Source organism: Schistocerca nitens, chromosome 1 (genome assembly GCF_023898315.1).
Source record: "Schistocerca nitens isolate TAMUIC-IGC-003100 chromosome 1, iqSchNite1.1, whole genome shotgun sequence".
Lineage (NCBI taxonomy): Eukaryota > Metazoa > Arthropoda > Insecta > Orthoptera > Acrididae > Schistocerca > Schistocerca nitens.
In genome coordinates, this window is record NC_064614.1 from 953,698,670 (window position 1) to 953,721,815 (window position 23,146).

Sequence of the window (23,146 nt, forward strand, 5' to 3'; positions counted from 1 at the left end):
CACTTGTTCAAATCCAACCCAAACAAAAATTTTAACTTATTTGTAAATGACTCAACAGTCCTCTCATTAAGAAAACTAAGTTGCAAAACTTCGCAAAACTGATCAGAAACTCAGTACTGTTGAGTTTTTCCTGCCATTTGCATGCACTTACATTTACAATCACTGTTAACTCACATCACCTTTAAGAAGCTTTCTAATGTGGCCACACACTTTTTACTTTATTGGAAACGATCCTGTTTTACTTTCATACTGTCCGACTGGCATCATTGTTGTTTTAAAGTTTCGTTGCCGTACATAAAGATGAAGAAAGTATGCTTCAGACATTACCATCAGTTTCAACTCACTAACTTCCCACCCCTTACATTTATGTTACCTGCATTTTGCAAATGCTTTATCTATTTTGACATACAAAACCTCATTCCCCTACACCTTTTTATACTGTTGGCATTCGTGTGTACACAAATTCATTTATCCTCAGTTGTCCGTTTCTCCACTAAAATTAATGAAAAACCATACAAACAACTGCCACAGTGAGTTCTTGCCAAAACTATTATCATATTTCATGTAACACTTTTAAATGTTACGACCTTGCAACTTTTAAAAACTTATGATGATGTCATCGGGATTCATACTTGGAATCTTGTGACCCAGTCATACACTTTACCTGTTGCACCACAGAACTGACCCACACTGTTACCTCTGCTGACGGTATTGCATACGAGGAAGTCAGTACTAAGATTTGCCAAGAATTTTACTGTGTTTTGGGTCATCTTTCACGTCTGCAGTGACAATGGACGTGGGTACGTTTTACAGGTTAAGCTCATCATAGTTTCTGAAAATGTATTTCACATGAATCTGATACTCAACAATCTAGATATAAGATGTGGACCCACTTTGAGCAAGTTTAATGCAGTTGCATGGAGCAGAGAAAATAATGCCCATCCTTGCACGTACCGCACTCTAAATGGGTGAGTGTAAACGCATCAACTTTTTGAAGTTTTCCTCTATCGTTGTTCACAAAATTTCTTTCCATTGTTACTTAAAAGTTGTAACTACACTTTTCATCACTAAGTAGCTGAACCGTTTGCAGAAAAAGTACAGAAAAAACCTATTAACTTTGGCTAGCACCATTTAACACATGTGTATCTTTTGTCTTTCTGCTAGCCTGTGATGTCACCATACTGTGTTTTTGATTATGTTACCAAATCTTGAAATTTCATGATTTTTAAGCTTTAATTACATAAAAGTAACAGATATTTTGTGACAATATTGACCAAAAATGCTATTTGGATGTTATAATTACTCAGAATAATAGCAATCCAAACCATACTTTTAACATAGAAAAATAGCCTATAGTTCTGCCTCTGTCATTATCTAGATACTGAAAGAAACTTTTTATCTCAGGACGAGTGTGGTCATGATTGATACACTTCTACTGTGCTTCAAAATTAATCAAACAGGGAACCTAGGAAAATACAATATTAAATACATAACCAAATTGATGGTTGATTACTGTATGCTGTTCGGTAGAAATTAGTTTCAAGTGGCAACCCCAGCAATTTAAAAAAAAAAAGAAAAAAGAAAAGAAAATTAAGAGAGTAAACACTGTAAACTTATGATTCGTCATGTTCATCAGATATATTATCAAATTGCTAATCTTCTTAGCTTTTGATCAGCCTTAGGGACAAAATACACTTACTGAATAAGCTGTCAAAAACTTTATTCAGAGAGCTCTTTAGGCCACACCTCTTTATGAATGTGGTGTTACTCTCATTATGTACAGAATTAAATGGTATATATTTTTATTAATAAGAGTTTCTTCCACTCGTTTACTGTTTCAATTTCCACTACCAAACTTATCACTTTATTTCAAAATTGTGATTGTAAATAGTTGTTAGTAGACGGTATTGAGAAACTTCCTGGTAGATTAAAGCAGTGTGCCTTGGGACAGAGTTCTAATCTGCCAGGAATTTTCAAAAGAAGTGCACAACTCCACTGCAGAGTGAAAAAATCATTCTGGAGTATGGAGACACTTGTTAATCTGACGTTACCATTTGTTTATGAAGATGTTTGAACATACTATCGATAAACACGTTCATGAAAACAGATGGACAGTCTCTCGATATGATTTTAACATCAAAACTAGGAAGGAGAGTCTCTTATTTATACAAAATTCTTGAGGCTTTTGTGGCTGCTTATGACATACTGTCTTTTGGCTTCTGTCTTGAGCTCCTCTGCCATTGTTTGTTTAACTCTCTTCCTGAAGTTTGGCCAGCAGGAGTGACTGGTGTTCACATTTGAAACACATTGTTCACATTGACAGTGACAGTGACAGTAACTCGTGCTGGCAAAAGTCAAGAAAAATCTTTAAACAGTGTCTCATATTAATGTCAGAATTAATATCAATTGTATAAGAATAGAAATATCTGTTGTAACAGAAACCCCACAATGGCATCAGTAGTGAGAGAGGTGAGGGGCTCAGAAAACCCCCATGTTCACATCATCTATAAGATAACTAAATTTCGTTAATTAACTAGTTATCAATGGAAATCAAACTTTTTTTTCTGCGAGTAATATGGTTTCTTAAACCTTTTTTCAGTGGATGATGATATTGATGGTCAGCCCATGGAAGAGGATATTGGACAGTTTGATACACATCCTTCAATTAATTCAATGAAACAAGATAAACCAAACATGCCTGCAGGATTTGTACCATCTCGCTGGGAAACAGTTGATCCTGAACAGGTTGAAGCTCAAGCAATGACCACCAGCAAGTGGGACATGCTGGAACAGACTGAACCACCAGAACACCAGGAAATAAGTGAGGACCAGGGTGAGAGCCCTGGTGGTGGAGAAGATTCTCAAGAAGGAGAGTATTCAAATTACGAGTCAAGGTATAGTAAATTTTTATTTCTACAATTTTTAGTTCTTATGTTGGAATCACTAGGTCTTGTAGAATGAAAAAATATTTGCTCCATGCCTTTCCAGTTAAAAACATTCTTTAGTTGTAAAGACGTTCCTTGTGCTTAAGTTTTTAACAAAACAGTTTGTACAGTCTTAAATATAATAATTAGCTATTTCATTTTGTGGTAGAATTTTTTGGACCAAATGAAACACAAAGTAGCTTCTTTCACAAAGCATTGTATAAATTGATGGTAGCAGTAAAAGCAGATATATTTAAAATATGAACAAGGTAGGAAAAGATAGATTGTTACTTACCTGAAGTAGACATGCCAAGTTGCAGACAGACATGATTAAAAGACACTTTATAATTGTGCTTGTCTGCCAACTTGACGTGTCTTCTTTATGGTAAATTGCAACCTGTCTTTTCCTACATTGTTGATATTCCTACCAGGTGTTTCCATTGTTTGTTATTAGAATATGGTCATTTTAGCAGTGAACAATACAGATTTCGGAAGCACAGTATTGGAAAACATTCATCTTAGGATTCATGATTTTCTTTGTGGAAATGTCAGTTGGAGGTGCTTATAAATAGCAATTAACAGTGAATTCACTTGGATTTGACTATCTCATTATACAAGTAAAGGATACATTAGTTTGAAGATGATGTAAAAAATGAACAATATTTTTTTTTTTCTGTGGAAAATTCTATGTATTTGATTTTATAAGAGGAAAAGGTTTTAGATAAAAGATTAAAAAATGAAAGATGCATTGGTCAGAAATATTTTTTTTTTTATCTGAAGTGTTAAGTTATCCGTAGGATAGTTATGTCTATGGTAAATTAAGATACTGTGAAAAGGAAAGTTGCTACAAACTATATAGTGGAGACGCTGAGTCGCAATTAGGTACAACGAAAAGACAGTCTTTTTGTTGTGCCTATTTGCGACTCAGCATGTCCGCTGTGTGGTGACTAGCAACTTTCCTTTTCATAATATTGGTAAACTAAGATACTGAGTGATGTTCCATCTACTCTGTTGGTCAAGTGTAAATGAAACAAAAGTTGACTTTGTTCTCCTTCTATAACTGTTTTTCCTTCTGCCAGAACCAGAAAAGTTAATATTGGGTTCATATTATTTCAGTTAGAACATAGATTCCCCACTGTTGCCTTAAATTGCATTATGGACATGGTGAAAACTGGGGAACAATTACATAAATCTTTTTTCTTTTCAACTGTTTTAAAAGGGCTATCTAAAATGATAGGCAGCACACACATGCCGGGAACTGTGTTACAGAAAGAAACTGAGTTTAAAAAAAGAGTGATTAAGGGAAATTACGTTTCATTGAGATTCCTAGAGGGAAAAATAATTTCAGATTGGTTCCAAAGCTTCATTCATGGTATTATCTATCTGCATACTTTCTGTAGTTTCTTAAACAGTGAAAGAACCTCTGGAGCATATTAAGTTTGATTTATAATTTCAGTTTTTGAATGGTGACAACTGTTGAATATTATTCTGGTTTTTTCACTTTGTGAAGTGGGTGGGGGCTGTTAACTTTGTCGAGAACTCCTGTGTTTCTTTTGACTTGCATCTTCATTTTTTTCTTACAGCATCATGTTGCACTTTTAAGTTGTTTGTTCTTCACTTTCTAACAGAAACTTTTCTGTGTTTGGTATGCTCAAATCCCAAAACAGTCTCAAGAAAAGTATTTTAAATGGAAGCAGCAAACTTGCATTTTTGCTCATAGAGTACAGTGTGTGTTGTGATTCCACAATTTGTCTTTTAGATTATGATACAGAATAGTAAACACATTTTTCATCATCTGTAACAGTGCATGAAAATGAGAAAGCTTCCAGCGTAAGTATCATTCAGTATTGATTTTGTTTTTCTCATTGTGTGCATTACATCAACCAAGCTTTTCATTTTATTCCCTCTTGAATAAAAATAGAAAGAGAGACAAACACTGTGACCGTGTGAGTCTTTAAGTTTTGTATTTGTTTGTAGTGCAGTCTCACCTAAGCTATTTTTCCAATGTTCTTTTCTACACCAGAGATTTAAATGAAGAAAGACGAGCCAGGCTACGAGAAATTGAATTGAAAGCAGTACAGTATCAGGATGAATTGGAATGTGGTCAAAGAAGTCTCAAAAGTGGTTGGACAATTCAACAGCAAGTGGAACATTACAGGCGAAAATTATTAAGAAAGGTGAGTTTGCCATTGAAATTGGTAAGAAGTCTAGAAGCAAATGTACAAATATTTTTGCTGTTTAGTACTAGAAAAAGGAGGTGTACATGGGAAGATGCACAATATTCCACATGCCATATCAGAAATGCATGTTTGCATAGTTGTGGATAGCATGTTTTGGTTACAATGTCAGTGTTGCACTAACTGTAGAAAAATATGAAGATTTATAAGAGTTGCTTCAGAGCCCAAGGAAACTGACACAGATAGGAGAAACTTGATAAAGTGGGTAGGATGTATCGAGTGTTATGTAAGCCATATGTATTTTTTCATGCTTTCCATGGCCTAAGTTATTAAAGGTACATGAGTTCATGATGTGAATATACTGGGTTCATCAGACTGCAAGAGGCTCCTTGACAGGTTTTATTGTTTACATGTACTAACTATTCAAAATTACAAATAGTTTTATTAACATATCTATTCTAAACTAATGTCTTTTATTGATGTTCTACATTTTAGTGGTAAAATAAACAAAAAGAAATGGATTATGTTAATTTTTGTCTTCACTTCCTTGTTTGTTTACCATGTAAGTGATTAGTTAGTTGTACTACTATTTTTTAGTCATTATCACTACCATCACTTGTATCGTATTCGTTGTAAGCCTACTACCAGTTCTTCCTTCCTGGCACTCCTCCCATATTATGTCACCTTGTGAGCCATTCGTAATATTGGGTGTACAACCCTTTTTGAATCCTTTGATTATAAATTCATTTGAGACTCTGCCTCAGGCGATAAATTCCACTGACCCAGTATAGGTATTATCTCGAGCGCCTTCCCTCCTGGAGTGAAGATATGGTCTCCTTGAAGACCTCACTCATTGTAAAGGTGTCACAGGTATGCTTTAAAAGGTATATTCAACAACAACAACATCCATTACTTGAAGTTGTGAGGTCATGCTACAAGGAATTATTACCCGACCTGCATTGTTCTTTGATATCAGACCACTAATTTCCTGGTTGAAGTGTCCCCATAAGAATTCAGCATTGACAATTTTTCTTCTGTTAAGCAAAGTACATGATATTCTGTTCCATACAACCTTCAACCAATTTAACATCATGCCACTTGTCACTTATCTCCTTTCTTGGTATCTTAAACGTTAGCCCTGCAGGCAGTCTTTGTTTCGGTATGGTTTTCCCACACAGAATCACATGTGGGAGGAGCTTCCTTCCTTCTGGTAGCTCCACTGGCATTACTATTATTGTGTCTTTTCTTTGCCAGAACTTCTTATAGGAATACTTTTACACTCTTTATGTTGATAACAACATTTGAAGGCATATCGAAACAAACAGGCATCTGATCTGTCTTGTTCATATGACCCAGCAAATAGTCATGCCCATTTCGTATAATGATTATGACACAGATATGATAGTAGTTTTTCACCAAATGCTTTGGGAAACTGCAGAGCTAATGTTATTCTCTGCCTTAATGTAAACCCAGCATTCATCATCATCCCATGCATCAGCCAGTGCTTACTTTTAATTCTGCAATGCATTCTGTTGGAAAATTTTTCTGTATCTCCAGTGCCTTCACTTGGATAATTTCTCCAATAATAAAGAAGTCTTCGTTACGTTTCTCTTGCACTTGCTTGAAACGATCTCTGCTTCTGTCCCCTGAAAGTTTGGCATTTAGAATGGGCACTTTTTAATTTATCCTCCTACTGACTCCACCTATGAACATCCGCTTCTATAACACCAAATTTTCTCCCTGTTGCACAATTGTTTATGGCCTCTGCTTCAGGAATTACGTTAACCTAAAATTGTCATTGCATTGTCTGCGTTAGCCAGTTGTGAACCACCAACTCATAGATCACATTTCTCAACAGGGTCATGGTTGTGATTTGCATCCATTATAGATTGCTACAGTTTGCAGTTTTTCCAGTACTGACAATATAAGCAAACTCAATGACAACAATGTATTGTCTTGCCTATCTCCTAACAACTCAGAAATTGTATCACTTGGGGTCAACATTATTGGCAACCTTGAAAATAAACAGTGCTATAAAGCAGTAGCAGCTGTAGTGCCATTGATGAAGCTTATGCTTGTGGTTTGTGCAAACACACGTTTTTTTGCCCGCATCTCGTGGTCGTGCGGTAGCGTTCTCGCTTCCCACGCCCGGGTTCCCGGGTTCGATTCCCGGCGGGGTCAGGGATTTTCTCTGCCTCGTGATGGCTGGGTGTTGTGTGATGTCCTTAGGTTAGTTAGGTTTAAGTAGTTCTAAGTTCTAGGGGACTGATGACCATAGCTGTTAAGTCCCATAGTGCTCAGAGCCATTTGAACCACACGTTTTTTTATCATTAAATAAATTTGTCTGCTTTAGAAAGATATACTATTGTTGAGTATTTGTCCAATTTTAAAGTCAATTCAATTCCAACTACAATTGGATCAAAGTAAACTGTAGTTGAAGCATGGTATATGTTCATAAAATACCAAAGTGTGTGAAATACATTTCTGTGGGTGGCAGAACAGCAAAATTTGCTGCCCTGTCACCACTCCATTCCCACATTCATCTTAGTGGTTTGTCAAGCTGACAACGCTGTTCCCCCTCCCAAACTTCCAAACTCTTCAAATTAAATATGCACAAGACTTCAGTCGCCAAAGCTTCATCTGTAAATGTAAGACAAAACTGTTACAGAGAATAAAAATGCTGACCTCAGATACAGTAGTTTAAGCTGTGAATTTACTTGTAATTTTCAAATGACAAATTTAGGAAGAAAAACACATCTTGCAGTTAGTTAAATACAATAATAACTGAGCTGTCTTTTATGTTTTTCTAAGTGTGTTCACTTCCATTTGGCTTTGCTACCACTTGCTTTGACCTGATAAATAGTTTCATTCTATCTGTGGACCATATGTTGAGGGAAATATTCTTCTCACATTATTATATGAACATTCATTTTATCCTATATTGTAAATTTGCAGTTTGGAGTTAAGTTGTGATAGAACCTACAGGAAATTCATTTGGCTTCTACTCATTTGAAAGGTTAATTTTAAAGTCCTCACATGTCACTCAGAGTGAATAAGTGAAATTTGCAGGATGTGTGTGTTGCATAAAATTTTATTCTATTTTCACTGATTGGTTAAATGACTGCGAGAATGACGGAGAAGTTAATGGTAATGTTACACCTCCTTTGAATGTTCCAGTGAAGTGGAAGATTTAGTGAGTGATTAATTGTCTAAGGACAAACCTGTTAATCAGTATTGTGTTTAAGATGTGAGGATACTCATAATTTGTCTTACAGTGCTTTTCGATTTTTATAGGCTGAGAAAGGAGAGAAAGAGAGACAGACAGAAAGAGATGAAAGAGAGGCTGATAAGGATGTTCAGGAGGTTCCTGTAGAACGTGAGAGGGAACGTCAGACCTCATCTGACAGGAGACGCAGGGAAAACCGGTCTGAGCGCAGTAACAGGAGAAGCTCTTCACCAGACGAGAATTATTATCACAGAGAGACGTAAGTAAATATAATGTGCTTACTGATAATAGGCTATTAACAATGATTACAGCCAGCTTAGTGTACACTATTTTTTCTGAGGACTGGAGTCCCACTGCTGAGGATTGAGAATTACTGTACAGAAACTGTCTTCTTTTTGACTGACACCACTGTTATACCTGTCCACACTCCCAATTTAGGTGGAGCCTCCCATTTTTTTCAATTTTTCTCCTGCCTCCTAATCAACATTCAGACTTTCGGCCAAAAGGCCTTCTTCTAAAGTAGAAAACACACACACACACACACACACACACACTCTCTCTCTCTCTCTCTCTCTCTCTCTCTCTCGCTCTCGCTCGCTCGCTCGCTCACAAGATCACTGTCTCCACAGTCTCTGGCCACTGAGACTGGATTCAGTGAGTTGTGCTTGCAGGAATGTGTTTGCATTTTCTACCTGAGAAGACGACCTTTTGCACGAATGCTTAAATGTGTAGCAGTCTTTTTATTGTGCCTGTCTGGAACTCAACATCTCCTCTATATGGTGTAGCAGTTTATCCTTTTCATGATACTGTAGTTATTTCATCCAGTATTTTCCACTTTTCTTTAACTGCTTTCTTTTCCTTTCTGTTAATTCCCCCCTCCCCCTACTTCAGAGATCTCATTTGCTACTTTTGTGGCCATAAATGAGATATGCCATTCTTCATTTATGTCATCATATCTTTCAGTCAGTTTCAGCTCTTTGTTCAGGTACTTTATACACTCCTGGAAATTGAAATAAGAACACCGTGAATTCATTGTCCCAGGAAGGGGAAACTTTATTGACACATTCCTGGGGTCAGATACATCACATGATCACACTGACAGAACCACAGGCACATAGACACAGGCAACAGAGCATGCACAATGTCGGCACTAGTACAGTGTATATCCACCTTTCGCAGCAATGCAGGCTGCTATTCTCCCATGGAGACGATCGTAGAGATGCTGGATGTAGTCCTGTGGAACGGCTTGCCATGCCATTTCCACCTGGCGCCTCAGTTGGACCAGCGCTCGTGCCGGACGTGCAGACCGCGTGAGGCGACGCTTCATCCAGTCCCAAACATGCTCAATGGGGGACAGATCCGGAGATCTTGCTGGCCAGGGTAGTTGACTTACACCTTCTAGAGCACGTTGGGTGGCACGGGATACATGCGGACGTGCATTGTCCTGTTGGAACAGCAAGTTCCCTTGCCGGTCTAGGAATGGTAGAACAATGGGTTCGATGACGGTTTGGATGTACCGTGCACTATTCAGTGTCCCCTCGACGATCACCAGTGGTGTACGGCCAGTGTAGGAGATCGCTCCCCACACCATGATGCCGGGTGTTGGCCCTGTGTGCCTCGGTCGTATGCAGTCCTGATTGTGGCGCTCACCTGCACGGCGCCAAACACGCATACGACCATCATTGGCACCAAGGCAGAAGCGACTCTCATCGCTGAAGACGACACGTCTCCATTCGTCCCTCCATTCACGCCTGTCGCGACACCACTGGAGGCGGGCTGCACAATGTTGGGGCGTGAGCGGAAGACGGCCTAACGGTGTGCGGGACCGTAGCCCAGCTTCATGGAGACGGTTGCGAATGGTCCTCGCCGATACCCCAGGAGCAACAGTGTCCCTAATTTGCTGGGAAGTGGCGGTGCGGTCCCCTACGGCACTGCGTAGGATCCTACGGTCTTGGCGTGCATCCGTGCGTCGCTGCGGTCCGGTCCCAGGTCGACGGGCACGTGCAACTTCCGCCGACCACTGGCGACAACATCGATGTACTGTGGAGACCTCACGCCCCACGTGTTGAGCAATTCGGCGGTACGTCCACCCGGCCTCCCGCATGCCCACTATACGCCCTCGCTCAAAGTCCGTCAACTGCACATACGGTTCACGTCCACGCTGTCGCGGCATGCTACCAGTGTTGAAGAGTGCGATGGAGCTCCGTATGCCACGGCAAACTGGCTGACACTGACGGCGGCGGTGCACAAATGCTGCGCAGCTAGCGCCATTCGACGGCCAACACCGCAGTTCCTGGTGTGTCCGCTGTGCCATGCGTGTGATCATTGCTTGCACAGCTCTCTCGCAGTGTCCGGAGCAAGTATGGTGGGTCTGACACACCGGTGTCAATGTGTTCTTTTTTCCATTTCCAGGAGTGTATATAGCAGTGCAGTGATGCATGCAAATACTTTCAAAAGTATGACACGGCACAAGGGATGGACAAAAACATGGAAAGACTGTGAGGAATGCATAAGTGAACATAGATGCAGATGCAAGCCAAATCTGCAGGTTGCACTGTTGTATTTGACCAAGATCAGCACTTGTGCTGCATCCTCTGTATTTTGCAAGCATCAACCATGGTCAGAACAATGGTGTTCTGGCAGGGGTTCAATGGTGATTTGAACGACCACATCATGGTATTCCATGAGTCCTGTGGTTGCTCTGCAAGGTCATATTACTGCCAAAGATTATGTGACCATTTTGGCTGATCTGGTCCATCCCATGGTACAATGTTTGTTCCCCAATGGAGATGCTGTGGTCCATGGAGACAGGGCACCTGTTCACACTGCTGACATCATCCAACACCGGTTTTGTGAGCACAAGAATGAATTGCCACATGTCCCCTGCCCACCACAGTTACAAGATGTCATTATTATTGAGGCTTTATGGTTACTTTGGAGAGGAGTATGTATGATTCCTATCCACCTCCATGAACTTGCCACTATTTTGCTGCGAGACTAGTATAAAATTCCCTTAAAAACCATGTAGGACCTGTATGTATCTATTTCGAGAAAACTGGAAGCTGTTTTGAATGCCAACTGTTTTGCTACGCCATATTAGGCATGCAAATGTTTTGTGTCATTGGTGTTTCCATATTTTTGTTCACCCCCTGTATATCTTTTGCACTCTTTCATATTTTTCAACCTAGTTAACATATTTAGGGTCATCAGACATGTTTCCTCTGGTGTTTTGTAAAATATTTGCAATTTTTTTTCTTCCCATGTGTAGCTGGAATCAACCTGAACAAACACCGCTCATCACATCTTTCATGTGACATTCAGTGTCGGTTGAAAGTGCCAGTTTGTTACATGTTACAAACAAACTTATTTTAATGTGTGAGGTTCATGTGCCCGTTGGATAGAACAGTTCCAAATTAGTCTAGTGCAATGTTCATTTTATCCATATGTGTTAAAAGGAACAGTAAAATACAAAGAGTAACCCATACTTCAGCAATAATTGAGCAGTGCTTCAGTCAGCTTGGACCAGGATAGTGCTGTTGCTACTGGAGTACTGGTTATTTTTCATGTTTTACTGTTCCTGTTAAAATGTATCAGTATAATGAATCTTGCACTAAACTAATTTGGGACTGCTCCAAAAATTCTGCTTTAAAAATAAATTTGTTTGTAAGGAGAAACAAACTGAGACTTTCTGTTGATACTGGGCATTGCATGAAAAACATAGTGCACAGCATTTATTTGGACAAACACCAAAGAAAATGCACCTGATGATTCTTAGGAGAGATACTCGATGTTTACCACTCACTTTATTGTTAATTTGTTGAGCAGTAGACTGGCACGTAAACAAGATTTGGAGCTTGTAGCTCATTTTTGGGACAGCACCATCCTCCAGAGCTGAAGAACATAAAGACACACATAGTTACATATTGTCCTGGTGGTTTGGGGAAAAGATGCTGTGAAGACTTGATTTGGATGAATCACGCTTCATGCAACACATCTCATCCCAGTCAACTAACAGTCTTAGGACATTGTAGCTGCTTGTGTGTATGCATGTTTATTAACCTTGGAGAAGGGTATTGTCTGAAAGCTAAACTAAAAGTTTGAAATCTGAATTGTGTGTGTGTCTCTGGCTTGTTTGTGTGCCTGTCTACTGCTCAGAGCCTCAACTTCACAGTAAGAAGCGAATTTATCTTTTCCATTGATTACATTACGCTCAGGACTTTCCAATACCATTTTAATAAAAGTGTGCTATGCTCCATTTAATTTATACACTCCCTTCATGCTTTTGTAGCATTATTTGCAGTAATAGCTTAATTTTACTTCAGTGTGAACTTTGGTAAAACATTCAGAATAGGGTTAATGTTTTACTATGCAAAATTATAAATGGAAGAAAAAAGCTATTAAAAATCTAGAGTAGCTTCTGCACCAGAAAGTTGTTTTTAACCTAAAAATAACCAAACTAAACTAATGTATGAACATGTTGAGAACATACCTAATCGAAGGGTGGTCTGAAACAGTCTGAAAAACTTGGACAGGTGTTGCTGGATAGATTCTACTGAGAAATAATTGCTAAGAAAAAAAAAAAAATGTTGCGGCACTGCTGAGAATTGACGTTAGCCCGATATATTGCGCCGCTGCCAAGGTAATTGGCAATGAAGCTAGCCAATCAGGCCATTGTGCATGCAGATTCAAGCAGCCCACCAGATACAGTTAGTGTCAGTTGTTCACGTAGTGTAGATAATAGCATACAAGATTACTATGCCTTTGGCTCGGGTTTGATCATTTCTACCATCCCATGCCCAACGAAGGACTTGTCTGTCAACACTGTTTCTGACGGGGTGCTTGAATTTGTGCACACAAGGGCCTGATTGGCTGGCTGACTTCAGTGCTGGTTAAGTTGAAAATGACAACATATCATATTGTTTTCTTAACAATTATTTCACAACACAACCTATCCCTCAACACCCTTACAAGTGTTCCAGACTGTTTCTGACCACATTGTTTGATTATAGTAAGAAGCAAAACACATCTGGCATTTTTTATCTAGTTAAAGAGGAAGAATTTATACATTAAGAAGGTACTAATAACTAATGTTGCTATTAAGGAATAATAAATAATATGATGAAATTAATACTTTTCACCATTCTGAAACAATAATAACTGCAAAATAAAAAAAGCTGACATAACATTATGATTAGAATGCTTGTTAGATGACTCAATATGGAATTTGCTGGTGTTAATTAAGAATAATTGTGGGCTTTACACTCCATATACTTACAGCTTTCTTTCAATCTCTCACAGTTCAAGTTCGAGGTCCAAATCAAAAAGATCTCGAAGTTCTTCTGATAGTCCAGTTGCTACAAAACGCTACAGGTGAGAATTCCTACAAGTACAATCTCATTAATTATTAATATCTGGAAAGCTGAAATATCTCCATAACTTGGTACATGTTTATTTCTTTCTTGTATTGTTCATATTTAGTATTAAAAAATCCGTGCACCTGTTTGAGCAGTATCAGCAGCATCCTAATAGCATGTGACTTCCCTTCTGCATATGAAATTTTGTTCATCAATAACATCATCACCAAGCGAGCAGGTGCATGGGGAAAGTGATGTTCAGATATTCCTGCAGCATTCCAGATGTGGCTTCCCATAGTTTCTCTGAAACACTGGGATGGCTCCTGCTTGCTAAATTCAAATTTCTGCTCTATTTCATGTAAACTTGTTGTCTACTGTTCATTACCCTTTAATTTCCCTTCCTTCGCTGTAATAAACACCTCGAACATTCTAAAAAATAGTGTTCCACCAAGTGAGGTGGTGCAGTGGTTAGCACACTGTACTCACATTGGGGAGGACAATGGTTCAAACCAATGTCTGGCCACCCTGAATTAGATTTTCCGTGATTTCCCTAAATCACTTCAGGCAAATGCTGGATGGTTCCTTTGAAAAGACACAACCGACTTCCTTCCCCATCCTTTACTAATCCAATGGGACCGATGACCTCATTGTTTGGTGCCTTCCCCCAAATAAATCAGCCAACCAACAAAACTGTTCCACCTTTAAGTTAATCTGAATCAACACAACTCCATGGAAAAAATACAGGGTGTTTCATGTGCAACACAAGCAGAGTGTCAGTCATTGCATGGGAAGCAATTCTCCTGTAGGGAGGTTGCACCATCACACGCTCTGTGTCATGATTCAATCAGTGTGGCAGGTGGATTATTGGTTTTAGTCAGTGATGGCTTTGGAAAGAAGGCAAAGAAAATCATGGCACCATGTAGCACTTCAGCATTATGTTTACTCACAGAGCTGTGCATAAATTGAAACTGATGTATTATAAACTTATATATTATATCTGATATATAGAGATCAACAGGAAGTCCAAATGGCTAAGCAGGGATGGTAGAGGGAGGACAAACGTAAGGATGTAGAAGCATATATCACTAGGGGTAATACAGATACCGCCTACAGGAAAATGACCTTTGGAGAAAAGAGAACCACCTGTACGGATATCAGGAGCTCAGATGGAAAACCAGTCCTAAGAAAAGAAGGGAAAGCAGAAAGGTGGAAGGAGTATATGGAGGATCTATACAAGGGCAATGAACTTGAGGGCAATATTATGGAAATGGAAGAGGATATATATGACGGTGAAATGGAAGATATGATACTGCACGAAGAATTTGACAGAGCACTGAGAGACCTAAGTCGAAACAAGGCCCCGGGAATAGACAACATTTTATTAGAACTATTGATAGTCGTGGGAGAGCCAACCATGACAGACAGGCAAAATACCTTCAGACTTTGAGAAGAACATAATAATTCCAATCCCAAAGAAAGCAGGTGTTGACAGGTGTGAAAATTACCGAACTATCAGTTTAATAAGTCATGGTTGCTCATGGTTGCAAAATACTAACATGAATTCTTTAGTAATGAATGGAAAAACTGGTAGAAGCCAACCTTGAGGAAGATAAGTTTGGATTCTGTAGAAATGTTGGAACACATGAAGCAATACTGACCCTACGACTTATCTTAAAAGATAAGGAATGGCAAACCTACGTTTCTAGTCTTTGTAGACTTAGAAAAAGTGTTTGACAGTGTTGACTGGAATACTCTCTTTCAGATTCTGAAGGCGTCAGGTGTAAAACACAGGGAACAAAAGACTATTTACAATTAGTACAGAAACCAGATGGCAGTTACAACAGTTGAGAGGCACAAAAGGGAAGCAGTGGTTGAGAGGGGAGTGAGACAGGGTTGTAGCCTATGCCCGATGTTATTCAATCTGTATATTGAGCAATCAGTAAAGCAAACAAAAGAAAAATTAGGAGTAGGAATTAAAATCTATGGAGGAGAAATATAAACTTTGAGGTTTGCCAACAACTTTGTAATTCTGTCAGAGACAAAAAAGGACCGGGAAGAGCAGCTGAACAGAATGGAAAGTGTCTTGAAAGGAGGATATAAGATGAACATCAACAATAGCAAAATGAGGATAATGGAATGTAGTTGAATTAAATCAGGTGACGCTGGGGGAACTAGATTCAGAAATCAGTCACATTTTTACTATTTGGGGAGCAAAATAACTGATGGTGGTCGAAGTAGAGAGGATATAAAATGTAGACTAACAATGGCAAGGAAAGCGTTTCTGAAGTACAGAAATTTGTTAACATCGAGTATAGATTAAAATGTTAGGAAGTCTTTTCTGAAAGTATTTGTATCGAGTGTAGCCATGTGTGGAAGGGAAACAAGGATGATAAACAGTTTAGACAAGAAGAGAATAGAAGCTTTTCAAATGTGGTGCTACAGAAGAATGCTGAAGATTAGATGGGTAAATCATGTAACTAATGAGGAAGTACTGAATAGAATTGGGGAGAAGAGGAGATTGTGGCACAACTTGACTAGAAGAAGGGATCGGTAGGCAGGACATGTTCTGAGGCATCAAGGGATCACCAATTCAGTGTTGGAGGGAAGTGTAGAGGGTAAAAATCGTAGAGGGAGACAAAGAGATGAATACAGTGAGCAGGTTCGGAAGGATGTAGTTTGAAGTAGCTTGCACAGGATAGAGTAATATGGAGGGCTGCATAAACCAGTCTTTGGTCTGAAGACCACAACAATAGCAATAACAACAACATATTATAAAGTAACAAAAGTACATAGGCTTACTAATTCACATGTTGTTGTTGTTGTTGTTGTTGTCTTCAGTCCTGAGACTGGTTTGATGCAGCTCTCCATGCTACTCCATCCTGTGCAAGCTTCATCATCTCCCAGTACCCACTGCAGCCTACATCCTTCTGAATCTGCTTAGTGTATTCATCGCTTGGTCTCCCTCTACGATTTTTACCCTCCACACTGCCCTCCAATGCTAAATTTGTGATCCCTTGATGCCTCAGAACATGTCCTACCAACCGGTCCCTTCTTCTTGTCAAGTTGTGCCACAAATTTCTCTTCTCCCCAATTCATTTCAATACCTCCTCATTAGTTATGTGATCTACCCATCTAATTTTCAGCATTCTTCTGTAGCACCACATTTCGAAAGCTTCTATTCTCTTCTTGTCCAAACTATTTATCGTCCATGTTTCACTTCCATACATGGCTACACTCCATACAAATACTTTCAGAAACGACTTCCTGACACTTAAATCTATACTTGACGTTAACAAATTTCTCTTCTTCAGAAACACTTTCCTTGCCATTGCCAGTCTACATTTTATATCCTCTCTACTTCGACCATCATCAGTTATTTTGCTCCCCAAATAGCAAAACTCCTTTACTACTTTAAGTGTCTCATTTCCTAATCTAATACCCTCAACATCACCCAACTTAATTCGACTACATTCCATTATCCTCGTTTTGCTTTTGTTGATGTTCATCTTATATCCTTCTTTCAAGACACTGTCCATTCCATTCAACAGCTCTTCCAAGTCCTTTGCTGTCTCTGATAGAATTACAATGTCATCGGCGAACCTCAACGTTTTAATTTCTTCTCCATGGACTTTAATACCTACTCCAAATTGTTCTTTTGTTTCCTTTACTGCTTGCTCAATATACAGATTGAATAACGTCGGGGACAGGCTACAACCCTGTCTCACTCCCTTCCCAACCACTGCTTCCCTTTCATGCCCCTCGACTCTTATAACTGCAATATGGTTTCTGTACAAATTGTAAATAGCTTTTCGCTCCCTGTATTTTCCCCCGGCCACCTATAGAATTTGAAAGAGAGTATTGCATTCAACATTGTCAAAAGCTTTCTCTAAGTCTACAAATGCCAGAAATGTAGGTTTGCCTTTCCTTAATCTAGTTTCCAAGATAAGTCGTAGGGTCAGTATTGCCTCACGTGTTCCATCATTTCTGCGGAATACAAACTGATCTTCGCCAAGGTCGGCTTCTGCCAGATTTTCCATTCGTCTGTAAAGAATTCGCGTTAGTATTTTGCAGCTGTGACTTATTAAACTGATAGTTCGGTAATTTTCACATCTGTCAATACCTGCTTTCTTTGGGATTGGAATTATTATATTCTTCTTGAAATCTGAGGGTATTTCGCCTGTCTCATACATCTTGCTCACCAGATGGTAGAGTTTTGTCAGGACTGGCTCTCCCAAGGCCGTCAGCAGTTCTAATGGAATGTTGTCTACTCCCGGGGCCTTGTTTCGACTCAGGTCTTTCAGTGCTCTGTCAAACTCTTCACGCAGTATCTTATCTCCCATTTCATCTTCATCTACATCCTCTTCCATTTCCATAATATTGTCCTCAAGTACATCGCCCTTGTATAGACCCTCTATATACTCCTTCCACCTTTCTGCTTTCCCTTCTTTGCTTAGAACTGGGTTTCCATCTGAGCTCTTGATATTCATACAAGTGGTTCTCTTTTCTCCAAAGGTCTCTTTAATTTTCCTATAGGCAGTATCTATCTTACCCCTAGTGAGATAAGCCTCTACATCCTTACATTTGTCCTCTAGCCATCCCTGCTTAGTCATTTTACACTTCCTGTCGATCTCATTTTTGAGACGTTTGTATTCCTTTTTGCCTGCTTTATTTACTGTGTTTTTATATTTTTTCCTTTCATCAATTAAATTCAATATATCTTCTGTTACTCAAGGATTTTTACTAGCCCTCATCTTTTTACCTACTTGATCCTCTGCTGCCTTCACTACTTCATCCCTCAGAGCTACCCATTCTTCTTCTACTGTATTTCATTCCCCCATTCCTGTCAATTGTTCCCTTATGCTCTCCCTGAAACTCTCTACAACCTCTGGTTCTTTCAGTTTATCCAGGTCCCATCTCCTTAAATTCCCACCTTTTTGCAGTTTCTTCAGTTTTAATCTACAGTTCATAACCAATAGATTGTGGTCCGAGTCCACATCTGCCCCTGGAAAAATCTTACAGTTTAAAACCTGGTTCCTAAATCTCTGTCTTACCAGTATATAATCTATCTGGTACCTTCTAGTATCTCCAGGATTCTTCCATGTATACAACCTTCTTTTATGATTCTTGAACCAAGTGTTAGCTATGATTAAGTTATGCTCTGTGGAAAATTCTACCAGACAGCTTCCTCTTTCATTTCTCTCCCCCAATTCATATTCACCCACTATGTTTCCTTCTCTCCCTTCTCCAATTCAGATACTGTTGTTAATATTAGGTTGGTTCCTATCACCAAGAACACCTCATTGCATTTCCGTTGTGACCTGTGGCATTGTCCTGCGTGAAATAATTGTAGCTGTTCTCATTAGCTTTCTGGAGAAAGAAAAGTAGAAATTGGAAGATATTGTTCACATACCTATCAGAAGTCAATTTTTGGTGGGGAAAGACAAGTCCAATAATTTGTGTTGCCATTATGGAACACCAAACTCCTATTTGCACATATTGCAGAGACTTTTGACGTAACTGATGAGGATTTTTAGACCTTCAGCATTGATTGTTCCTTGAGTTTACGTCCCTGATAAATGCAGCCATGTTTTATATATAAAAAAGGAGCATTTCAGGATCAACCTCTCCACTATGCACTGACTGCAATAGCCAGTCGCAGTACTGATGGCAAGCAACAGTGTCTGAATTGGTCATTAGGGTTTCTGTTGGGGTATAGGATAGTTACATGAGCAGAAGCTGTTGACTCACTAGACTGAAATGCTAAGTGGCACAGAGATTTTCTCGGACTTCTTTCCTAGGCTGTTCCTACTGCATCTTCTTAATCTTGGCTAAAACTGATACATTGGATCCTGAAAATGTAGCATCTATTTTTTGGAACTTGTTACTCCCTGTTGCTAGTTTAGGTGACATCATGCAATTGGCAACTGCTTCATTAACTACTGCTATGTCATCAACCTATTTGAAGAATAAAAGAAAACTGGTGTTTTGCAACTCATTTTTTAAAATATATGTTTGCATTTCATGCGCGATGCAAGATTACACCTCCTCCATCAGTAACAACAGTATTGTACTGCAATATCTGGTGTCAGCGTCCATAATAAATCCAAATGATGTTCGGCAAACATTTCATGCTAATGCCCTGTCCAAATGGCAGTAAGACACAGTATTATCTCTCTTTTACATTTTTCAGTGGATCAGAGGGTTGGTGGCGTAAACAGGGAAACGGGAGGGGTTATCATATTCAGAGGTAGAAATGCTCTGGAAAATCCAAGCAGAGGTTTCACAATGCTTATTGATTTATAATTATATGCAAGGTCTTGTTTCTAGTACTTACCTCAAATCTCCAGTGAAAAGCAACTGCTGCTATTGCTCTGCTTTCTGATTCTGCTTATCCAATGGCAATTACAACATTGTGGGATAGCCTTCCTTTGGTCTGATTGTTGTGTTGTGCTTATATTTTATAATTTGGAAAATAGAGCTCTCCATAATAGAAATGTTATTCATATTTTAATAACAACTCAGTATTTACAATTTAAAAAAAAAAGACAGTTGTAACACTTATTATTCTCAACCAAAGAAGTCAATAATAGATTTTCAAATAATTTGGTATGCAGTCAATCTGTTTCTACAGTTCATAGAGTGTCGAGCTTATTTTCACACCTTCAATAGAAGGAAAATACAGGGTGCAATTATTGAATTGTATGAAAAAAAAGATTGAAATTAGTTGCAAACTACAGCATGTGCACAATTTATTCAATGTGTAAATGTCATTACGGATATTCGAATTTAGGCTATGGCCATGTCGGCACATTGATGCTGTCGATGACCTCGTGGATGGTTGTTTTCAGCTCAGCAATGGTTTGGGGTTACTGCTGTACACCTTGTCTTTAATATAGCCCCACAAAAAGGAGTTGCATTTGTTCAGATCTGGAGAATATGGTGAGCAATAGAGGCCCATACGAGTGGCCTGTGGATACCCCAGAGCTAGAATGTGGTCTGCAAAGTGCTCCTCCAGGACATCAAACACTCTCCTCCTTCGATGGGGTCAAGTTCTGTCTAGCATGCACCACATCTTGTCAAAATCAGGGTCATTCTGGATAATGGGAATGGAATCATCTTCCAAAATCTTCACATGGTGTTCGGTAGTCACCGTGTCGTCAAGGTATCACACCGATAATTCGGTGACTGTACATTGCACACCTCACAGTCACCTGTTGAGAGTGAGAGTGAAGAGACTTCTTGGTAGCGAAATGCAGATTCTCAGTCCCCCAAATGCACCAATTTTGCTCATTGATGAACCCACCTTAGTGGGCTTCATCGCTAAACTGAACCATACTGCGCATACTAATTCCCATGATGCCCCGCAGTCAACCGTACAGTTTTAATATCCTAATGCAAACTGTTCAGAAGTTATGACAATTTTTATTTCATATAGTTCAATAATTGTTACCCTGTATCTTTGTGGCACCTCCACTGCTGCAGTTGCCTGAGCACACCGTCTTCTTATCCTTAGTCTGGAATTACGTGGAAGTTTTTCTACAGTTCTGGTGTCTGCAGTTGTAGCATTGTCATCTACCTGTAGAAATTCATTAAAAGCGCACTTTGGCTGCAATGTATCCCATACAGCAGGAAGCAAGCCTTCTTCTTCTTCTCCTCCTCCTCCTCCTCCTCCTCCTCCTCCTCCTCCTTCTTTTTGTTTGACAGCCGACACCTCATATTCTGCTTTTAAAGAGCTTTTAGATGTGAGATCCATCTTGGACAAAAGTCTTTGACTAAGGTTCTTCCTATAAAATGATTTGAAGGAGTGTGTAAGTCCAAATCCATGGGTTGCAGTTTGCTTGTGCTATTAGCTGCGAAAAATTCTAACTGCACATTTGATAAGTTCATATCAGGAGGTTGTGGAGGTCAGTGATCAACAAAAAGAAGTATTTTTCTATTTTGAGCTCCCATTTTCACATCAAGCGCAGTTAACTGCTTTCTAAAAGGATGTGAGGTCACCCAAGCTTTTTGGTTGGCATAGTACAAAGTTGGAAGTGAACATATATTCATAAAACAAGAAGTTTTTTTGATTTCCCTATTACAAAGGACTGGAGCTTCCCAGAGACTTCAGCATTAGCTGCAAACATCACTGTTAGCCTTAGTTTACTGTGTTTGCAACCATAGCGTTTATCACTTCGAATCACAAAGTTTTCTTTGGCAATACATAAAAAAAAAGTCAACTTCTGTCAGTGTTAAATATTTTTTTGGCTTCATATTTTTGAGTTAAAGCTTGTAATTTTCAATTTATTCACTGATGCACAGTATCACTGTCTACATCATTTGATTCATCACAGTCAGTTCTGTAAGAGACATTACACCTTTTTCTAAACCTGTCGATCCAGGCATGGAAGTTGAAGAAATTCTCAACGTCAAGAATGTTGGCCACTTTAAGTGCTTTCTTCCTTAAAAGCATGTCAACAACTGGAATATCTGCTGCCCTTGATGTCTGAAACCACTGTTGTTTCATTTCCTCCAAATTATCGCATTTCAAGTAGCCCACATACTTTTGTTTTTTTGGTAGTTGGTCCACTTTCTGTAGCACTTGATATGATATTTTCTTTGTTTTCTGTATTAGAATTCAGCCTTGATATTGAAATTCACATGCAAGTTCTACTCGTGTTCCATGGAAGGAATCCACTTTCCCCAAAATCCAGACCACCTCCATAGTAAAAGATTTTCTTTCTTTTCTCTCTGTTGGCCAGAAATATCTGGTAACAGAATGATAAAAATACTGTATCACATGAAGATTAACAAGAAAATGATACAAGAAACAAAGGAGGTTATGTGAATGTAGGCTTTCCCGGTGTATACTGCTGATGAAATCTTCTCGGGCTTCCATCCGGGTAGCTGCGTCGAAAATCCACGACCTTTCGATGAGTGTCATTCTTATCATTTTCTGGCGAAGTGTTGATGGACCACAGTCATCCTCTATATATAGCTGGTCAACAGCGTGCGGTGGCCGTCCCCCTCCCCTCCCCACCCGTCCTACCAGCGGAGGAGCGGGAGGGGGGGGGGGGGGGAACGCAGGGCCGAGCGACGCCACCCACCTGCCGTGTTAGTCTAAATTATAATCGCGGAGCGATAGCAGCTGAGCACGGTCCCGGTGTATAGCTGCTAGTGTAGGGTCCCACGCCGAACTTAAATGGTAGCCCTCGTCCCTTTTGACGAGATTGCGATGTAATCTTATTTCGACTGATTCCTTGATGATGCTCTCCCAGAAGCCACTGGGCTTGGCAAAGCATTTTCATTTCTTCAAATTGGAAGGTGTGTCCCTCATTGAGGCTGTGTTCTGCCAAGGCCGATTTGTCCTTGTGCCCCGGCCGTATGCATCTAATGTGTTCCTGGCAGCGTTGCGAGATGCAGCGTTGTGTTTGACTGATGTACTGGAGCCCACACTTGACTGTATACTATATATACCTGGAACGT

At 39.4% G+C, this 23,146-nt stretch overlaps 1 protein-coding gene across 1 annotated transcript in view; it reads left to right on the forward strand.

Moving 5' to 3' along the window:
* Nucleotides 1–23,146, forward strand: part of LOC126194693 (U2 snRNP-associated SURP motif-containing protein) — a 183,575-nt gene that overhangs the window by 140,807 nt on the left and 19,622 nt on the right. The window contains exons 18-21 of the mRNA XM_049932917.1: nt 2,600–2,894; nt 4,948–5,101; nt 8,396–8,586; nt 13,626–13,697. Coding sequence (XP_049788874.1) covers nt 2,600–2,894; nt 4,948–5,101; nt 8,396–8,586; nt 13,626–13,697 — 712 coding nt within the window. The remainder of the gene's footprint in view (nt 1–2,599; nt 2,895–4,947; nt 5,102–8,395; nt 8,587–13,625; nt 13,698–23,146) is intronic.